General features: G+C 32.7%; 1 protein-coding gene across 1 annotated transcript; it reads right to left on the bottom strand.

Moving 5' to 3' along the window:
• Positions 1-2,863: 2,863 nt before the first annotated feature.
• Positions 2,864-9,047, bottom strand: LOC125593471 (ribulose bisphosphate carboxylase large chain-like). Its single transcript, XM_048770138.1, has one exon. It carries the CDS (start codon positions 8,704-8,706, stop codon positions 7,762-7,764), a length of 945 nt encoding a protein of 314 aa, XP_048626095.1. The 5' UTR covers positions 8,707-9,047; the 3' UTR covers positions 2,864-7,761.
• Between the last annotated feature and the right edge of the window lie 218 nt (positions 9,048-9,265).

Here is a 9,265-nt window from a genome sequence, read left to right as displayed (position 1 = left end):
TTCGCCAATTATAGTTCCCTGTTCTGTTTTCTGCGCTTGCTTTCCTTTCTTATTTTAGTATTCTAGTAAATTTTTCCATTCTAATTACATTACAAAAAAATCTTGATTATTGATACATCTATCAATTTCAATTGGTCACTAACGACAGAGTACATCAGACCCCTCCCATTTTTCAATACAAATTGTATTGAAAAATAAAGAAAAGGGGGTAAAGTGAATCTCTTAATATACATACTAGGATTAGGACTATCGGACAAGTAATTCCTGACACCTGGTTGTTGAAATCGAAAGTCTAAAGAAAGGATATCCTCTTCTGCTACGAAGATCATAATAGTATGTTCTTGTATGGTTCATTCCTCTATTCTCCCCTGTAGAACTGTAAACTATCTTCTATCACGCTCTCTATCCAATTTTTTCAATCGATCCCTCGGAAACTCGTAATAATCACCGTTTTGATCTGTTATTGAAAAATGAACTTAATTCGTCTTAGTAGGTTGTTACAACATATTTTTATTATTAACCTCAAAGATCGAAAAAAGGGGGGGGGGGGGTGAATCACTTTTTATTTTTTTCTGCTTTCCGGACTGACACAATATTTTTTTATCATTAGATCTATCATTAAAATTTTGTCTATACTAATAGAAGTTTTTTCTTATTTTTTATTTATTTAGTATTTCATCAAACTTTAAATTAAAATAAATAAAACTACAAAAAGTAATTATTATTATACTATTAATTAATAATTATATATACGATATATATTAATATAGATATATTAAAACGTTATATATATAGAAACAGTAATATATATGTAAACTAAGAATAAGATTTTGCAATTAAGAATGACAAGATCGACACAAGAAAAGGAATTTTAGACATCCTTTTCTTGTGTCGAAGACTCGCAAGACAAGTAATACTCCCTATAGTCCCTAAAATTTGTTATTTCGCCAATTTATAGTTCCCTGTTCTGTTTTCTGCGCTTGCTTTCCTTATCTTATTTTAGTATCTAGTCAAATTTTTCCATTCTAATTACATTACAAAAAAACTCTTGATTATTGATACATTCTATCAATTTCAATTGGTCACTAACGACAGAGTTACATCAGACCCCTCCCATTTTTCAATACAAATTTGTATTGAAAAATAAAGAAAAGGGGGTAAAGTGAATTCTTCTTAATATACATACTAGGATTAGGACTATCGGACAAGTAATTCCTGACACCTGGTTGAAATCGAAAGTCTAAAGAAAGGCAAAAAGGCTTTTGATAATTTTTTGGTTCTTTCTTTTTTACGAATTTGATAAAGGGAAATAGACAGATCTAAAAATTCATTTCGGATAATTGAACCTTCTCAAACTGTTTCTTTTTAAGAACCAAAAATATTTGTGCCAAAACAACAGAACCTAAGAAGAACAAAAGGCCTTGGACACGTAATGGATCTTGAAGTACTATTTCCGCATCCCCCTGACCAAATCCACCCACATTAGGATTGCTTGTTAATGGTTGATCGAGTTTAATGGATTCGCCCTCTGAAACAAGAAGTTCTAGGCCTCGAGGGATAATATCAATTACTTGGCGTTCATTCGATGCATCCACTATGGTTATTTCGTATCCCCCTTTTTCTATTCGTAAAATTTTGCTTATTATCCCTCCTGCCGTAGCGTTATAAACTGTATTGTTACTTTTGCTACCATCAGGATAAATCTGACCCCTTCCCCTATTTCCACCTACGTATATAGGATAATATCCACGGGCTTACTAGCTAAATGGCAATTGGCACATACAATACGCCCAGTTGCCTCTCGTGGATTTTCATAATTCTGCTGGGCAAAAATTGGATATGCACTTGAAATGGATGCCCAAGTTATTATATATATCATGAGTGAGACAGATATGGAGCGAGTAATCTCTTCCGTTATCCAAGAAAAGTTATTCTAGTTTGCATGGTCCAATCATTTATCCCGAAAATTTCTACAATAAAGTTAGGTAGGTCGATAATATACTTCCCTAGCCACAATTCTGCTATTTACATTTACTGAAAAAAAGAATTTTTTTTTATTTTATTGAAATATAGAAGGAATCCCTCGTGGGTAAAAAAGAGTAAAGTAAATACGACTTTGATTTGGTTATGACGTATAAAGTAAGAAAGAGTAGAATTGGATCAGTGAATCGTTTTTTAGTCATTTATTGCATGATAAATCACTACAAGTGACGGAGATACATGATTTATATAACGAAAGATCCAATATTTAAAAATTGTATCAAGAATGACTGGAAAGGTAGAAACTAGACCAGATAAAATTTGCTCATAATGAGCAAACCCAAAATCTTTGTAAATATAACCAATCATTAGTTCCCAACCGTGAGGCGAATGGAATCCGATACATAAATCAGTTAATAAAAGAATCGAAAAAGCTTTAATTGTATCACTTAAATTATATAGGAATTCTTGAACCCAAGAATTGAGAATAAAAAGCTTTTCCTTACCCCAAAAGGAATAACCACTTAGAATAACGAAAGATATTAGATTTGTCGAGAAGTGCAAGATTGTATGGATACGATACTCATTGTGTATTTTGATGAATTGGATCGTTTCTTTGTGGATTCCTAGACGAAATTGTTGTAAATCGGTTTCTGGGTATTCCTTTATCATTTCATCCAGCTGGAATAGTTCCTCTAATTGTATGAATTTTCTAGAACACTTTTTTCTTGAATATCATTCAAGAAAGTTTCGCATTGTCTAGTATTCCACCAATTAGTAATCCAAGTTTTCAAACTTTTATTACAGCAGAGAGAGATCAACCAGGGCAAAAAGACTATAGATGTAAAATAAAAAAAAGGAATGAATGCTTTCTTTTTTGCCATTTTGAATCTGTGAATTGTTAATGAACCTACCGCATTTGTGGATTCTATTAGATCTACTATTTCTATCGAGCATGAGTTTCTATTCTAATTCAAATAGAATGTATTGAGCCTATAATCCCTTTTCTCTTTTTCTTTTGATTCAATACTTAGTCTTTGCTTTGAATCTAGAAAGAATACAGAAATAGACTCAGAATACACTTACAATTTGAATAAAGAAAAAATTGTATTTCCAGGATGTTATTCCCCCTTTTTTCGATCAATACTAAAAGAACTTTTTTGAATTTTTAAAATAAAAAATATGATTCTATTTTCGAGACGAATAAACTCCCTTTCTTTTCTATCAAATATATAAAAAAAAACGAGCATAAAAGAATAGATGAATGTTCAATTGAAAAAAAAGAAAGCAATTCTTTCGTTTTTTCTTCCTACTGCCAAAGGATTTAGTCTTTAAACTTTAAAAATGAATTCATTTCAAAATACTTCAATTGGTACACGCAAGAAGTAAGCCAATTCAGCAGCTTTTTGCTCAATTTCTCGTGTAGTAAAATTCTCATCAGTACGAATTAAAGGAATAGCCCCTTGACCTCTAATTTCCATATAAAGGACACGCCGGGCAGAAACACCCTCTTTAACTTCGATTCTGATCGACTGAATATCTTTCATAAGGAATCGTAAAAAGATGCGACGGCTTTTTCCAGGAAATCCCCAACGAAAAATCCGTACTATCCCTTCTTTTCGGTCGAAAAGATCATAACCACTACCCACATTCCACAAAATAGTGCACCACAAATAGCAACTAATAAAGAGACCCGCGATCCCATAGAAAGACATCACAATCCCTTGTGGAAAAAAAAGGATTTCCTGAGATGCAACTAACGATATAAAATTTTTACCAAGATAACTGGAAGTTCCAACCAATAAGAATCCCAATGAACCTAAAAATAGGATAAAGGCCCAGCAGAAATTACTTGTTTTTCGAGACCCCGTTATAAATTCTATCCATAGAGATTCTGATCGCCAACTCATATATATTAGATCCAGTTATACAATTTTTTGGAATTGAGAAAATATGACTTTCCTTTTTTTGTTTTCAAAGTAACTCTCATCAACTATAACTATTTTGTTGTGAACCTTTACTTTAGGAATAATTTATATAATTGTTTATATCTAAAATAATAAAATCTCCTTCCTTTATATGATCCCCTATAACTATATACATACAAATAAATACATTGACTTGAATTTCATCCAGCGGTCCGACGATGATCCATTTTTTCAAAAGAGCGCAAATTGAGTTACCCCATATAATACGTTTACACATGCATAAAAACTTTTTTAGTTATGTTTGTAGGAATCTATGTGTTATACAATATTCTACCAAATGGGTCTTATCAAATCGAAGTTTTTAAAATAAAAAGGGGAGTTATACGATTCGGTCTCATCCGATCTAAAAAATCTTATTTTTTTGAATATGAAGAAATAAAGAAGCCATTGCAAGTGCCGGAAAGACTAGGCCTACTAAAGGCACAAAAATAGAGGGTAAGTTGTTGAAAGTTGTCATAAAATGGGGTACCTCAATTTAATATTTGTACCTGTTATTGTTATATTCTGAATTCTAAAGATATCTTAGAATATCTTGTAGTTTTATTATTTCTATTATATATATTATATAATTATACTAAGTATCTTTAAGTAAATATATATCGAATACTAATATACAACCTAATAGAAATAATAGAACCTACTAGAAATAGAATAAAAAAATAGGTACAAGAAATGCCAAACTAAATAAATGGACTTATTAATCTTTCAAAATAAAATAGATGTATTATCATAATCTCCCTGTTAGATTTATTATTCTTTTTGTTCTTTTTGTCTTCTAATAGTCATTAATAAAGAAAAAATTTTATTCCATTAAAATTTTATACAAAATTGATTGGAATCTGATCCACCAACAGGGAATTTTCGGGAAATGCAAAACGATGCAAGACTCTCTATAGATCTATATCTCTATTTGAATTATCTATCCATATGCAAGCAAGAGAGGAAAAAAACTTTGTTTTATTTTTCTAGTCGAATTTGAACTTCCCGAAAGCAAAAATTCACTTTTTATCTTGTTGATAAAGGTTTACTGAGTAGTAAACAAGAATATCGATAAAAAAATGATTCTAAAGAAAAATGAATTTTTCAGGGTTTTCGTTTAATTATGATAAACTAACTGTTTTATTTGATTTCATTTTTGTTCAAAGGAAAAAAAGCATGGAGCTGAAATAACTCACTCACAACACCTTTTAAAGGATTACGTGGTACAATTGCATCCAATAAGCCCTTACGTAATAAAGATTCAGCTGCTTGTGAACCTTCAGGCACGGCTTTTTTCAATGTTTGTTCAATTACTCTTTTACCCGCAAATGCAATATAGGCATAGGGTTCGGCAATAATGATATCCCCCAACATACCAAAACTTGCTGTCACCCCACCGGTAGTAGGAGATGTAAGAATTGATATATAGAATAACTTTTTACTTGATTGATAATCACATAAAACCGAAGAAATTTTAGCCATTTGCATCAAACTTAAACTTCCTTCTTGCATTCGTGCTCCTCCGGAAGAACACACTAAAATAAGAGGTAAACATTGATTGGTAGCATACTCGATCAAACGAGTTATTTTTTCGCCTACTACGGATCCCATACTACCCCCCATAAACTGAAAATCCATAACCCCAAGAGCTACCGGAATACCGTTTAATTGACCTGTACCTGTTTGAATAGCGTCAGTCAACCCTGTCTTTTTTTGAGCAGAGGCAATACGCTTTTTATAAGGTTCCTCCCTCGAATGAAATTTAATGGGATCCGCAGAGACCATGTCTTCATCCATAGGATTCCAAGTACCCGGATCAATCGAAAGCTCAATTCTCTCTGAACTGGTCATTTTCAAATAATGTCCACATTCTTCACAAACATTCATTTCGACTTTCTTATACATTAATCCATAACAATTGTCGCATTGAATCCACAATTGATTGTAGTTTTTAGTTATATCGAAATCCTTAGAACTCATTAAATTATTACGATTACTATTAGTTCTTATCTTGTCATTTTTGCTTTCACGAATCTTTCCACTTCCACTTTCACTACAAATGAAATTATAAATGTAACTTTCATTGGAATTATTACTATCGCTTAAAAAGTGACTATTAATACAGATGTGAGAACGAAAATAAGAGTCAATGCAACTATTAATGTGATTATTACAATTATATTTAGTATCCTTAATGTAAGGATCATAGTGCAGATCGTTGTCACCTTTAGATCTATTATTCAGATAACTAGAACTACAATAACTATAAAAAAAAATTTCTAGGTCACTCAAATCATTGTTAATCTCAAATTTTTTCTTTTTTTATATCAAAATATATAGAATAACTATTTTTATTACTATCCCTAACAAAAAAGGTGTCATCCGATATGAAATTCCGAATGTCCTTGGAGTTAACTAAAAGATCAACATTATTGTAATAACTAGAACGCTCACCCCAACCATAAAAGTTTTTATCCATATCATATATAAACCGGTCTTTACTTATAGTAGTCTTTTCAATAGGAGCAAAACTATCCATTGCTTTACTTAGCTCGCCTCTGTATTCCAATTCTCCCTTAGAAAACATCAAATTGAACCACGATTTTTCCATAGAGCTTCTGGCCTCTATTTACATGAAAATAAAATAACAATAGATGAATAGTCATTCAATGAAAAAATTGAAAAATGCAAAAAAAAATTTGAATAGTTCATTTTCTATTCAGAGTAAGCAAAGCATGTCAATGCAATTGCTAATTGCTAAGATTATTAAGTAAAAGCAATTGAAATTAATAAATTTCAATTCTAAATGAAAATAAGGATTTTCTTATATTGTGTAAAATTCTCATTAAAAAAAAGAAATATTTGTTCTTCGCTTATGAATATAAGCGATATGAAGAACTTTTTTAGTAAAATCTCGTATACTAATATAAAAAAAAAGTTTTTATTCCAATACGGAATGAAAAGAAAAGGACAACATGCAGAATGGGTAGAAGAAGTGGGGATACTTGGTTCAAGCCCTGACACGAAACTTAAAAAAAGAATAAAAAAATCCTAAGAATCCATATTTCGTATAGAATTTCTTGTGGACACTACAATACAAAAGTGTAGTTGTGTTTAATCTTCTTTTTTTTTCAGATTTTGTATATCTAGATTAAGTATGTATCTATCAAAAACAGTATATACACTAGATAAACTCGGCTCAATCCTTTTTTTACTAAAAGGATTGAGCCGAGTTTAATTGCAATTAAACTAATAAAACGGACGTGAATTACTAATCTAATTTCTAGTCTTGGCCATCTAATTTATCGATGGTTGGGAAGTTAAATGTGATCTCCTTCCATACTTCACAAGCAGCAGCTAGTTCAGGACTCCATTTGCAAGCCTCACGGATAATTTCATTACCCTCGACTGCAAGATCACGTCCCTCATTACGAGCTTGTACACATGCTTCTAGAGCTACTCGGTTAGCTACGGCACCCGGTGCATTTCCCCAAGGGTGGCCTAAAGTTCCGCCACCAAATTGTAGTACGGAATCATCTCCAAAGATCTCGGTCAAAGCAGGCATATGCCAAACGTGAATACCCCCTGAAGCCACAGGTAGAACACCTGGTAGTGAGACCCAATCTTGAGTGAAAAAGATACCACGACTTCGGTCTTTTTCAACATAATCATCGCGCAGTAAATCAACAAAGCCCAAAGTTGACTCCCTGTCTCCTTCAAGTTTACCTACTACTGTACCCGCGTGAACATGATCTCCACCCGATAGACGTAAAGCTTTAGCTAGTACACCGAAGTGAATACCATGAATCTTCTGTCAATCAATAACAGCGTACATTGCACGGTGGATGTGAAGAAGTAGGCCATTATCTCGGCAATAATGAGCCAAATTAGTATTTGTGGTGAATCCCCCTGTTAAGTAGTCATGCATTACGATAGGAACTCCCAATTTTCTGGCAAATATAGCTCTTTTCATCATTTCTTCGCATGTACCCGCAGTAGCATTCAAATAATGTCCTTTGATTTCACCTGTTTCAGCCTGTGATTTATAAATAGCTTCGGCACAAAATAAGAAACTGTCTCTCCAACGCATAAATGGTTGAGAGTTCACATTCTCATCATCTTTGGTAAAATCAAGTCCACCACGTAGACATTCATAAACTGCTCTACCATAGTTCTTCGCGGATAACCCCAACTTAGGTTTAATAGTACATCCTAATAGGGGACGTCCATACGCGTTCAATTTATCTCTTTCAACTTGGATACCATGAGGTGGTCCCTGGAAAGTTTTAGTATAAGCCGGAGGGATTCGTAGATCCTCTAGACGTAGAGCAGCCAGGGCTTTGAACCCAAATACGTTACCTACAATTGAGGTAAACATGTTAGTAACAGACCCTTCTTCAAAAAGGTCTAATGGGAAAGCTACATACGCAATAAATTGAGTTTCTTCTCCTGGAACGGGCTCGATGTGGTAGCATCGTCCTTTGTAACGGTCAAGGCTGGTAAGCCCATCGGCCCACACAGTTGTCCATGTACCAGTAGAAGATTCAGCAGCTACCGCAGCCCCTGCTTCTTCAGGTGGAACTCCGGGTTGAGGAGTTACTCGGAATGCTGCCAAGATATCAGTATCCTTGGTTTCATATTCAGGAGTATAATAATTCAATTTATACTCTTTAACACCAGCTTTGAATCCAACACTTGCTTTAGTCTCTGTTTGTGGTGACATAAGTCCCTCCCTACAAGTCATGAATTTAGAATTCATGCAATAAAACAAAACAACAAGGTTTACTCGACATAAATTAGGAATAGATTTAATTAACCTTTTTCACAGGAAACTTTCACAAAATTATCAACTAATCAGAATGATTTTTTATTAGACCATGATATTTGATTCGCCAAATACATCATTATTGTATATTCTTTTTCATATGTATAGCGTAACCTAATACTTGTTTTTCCAATTTTGAATCTTTGACTTTTTATAAATCGAAATATTGAATATAAATATTCAAATAATAATAAAATCACTCTTGACAGTAATATATGTTGTATATGTAAATCCTAGATATGACAATATGTGAAATTCATCCATGAAAATGAAAAACAAGGGGGGGGGGGGGGTTTGATATCGATGGGACGCATAACCGGATATGCTAAAATGAAAATATGAAAAAAAAGGCTAATGAGATCGAAATAATGAATCATAAATAGAGTTCCGTTTCGGAATTGGCTAGATAAAACAAAGTCTTGCCTATTATGACAAATAAATCAAAGACTTTACACAAAAAATTTTTTATTCATATATTTATGATTCTAAAACT

The sequence above is a fragment of the Brassica napus genome, chromosome C9 (assembly GCF_020379485.1).
Source record: "Brassica napus cultivar Da-Ae chromosome C9, Da-Ae, whole genome shotgun sequence".
In the NCBI taxonomy this organism is placed as follows: Eukaryota; Viridiplantae; Streptophyta; class Magnoliopsida; order Brassicales; family Brassicaceae; genus Brassica; species Brassica napus.
Note: the sequence above shows the minus strand (reverse complement) of the source record. Positions and strands in the feature narration are given on the sequence as shown.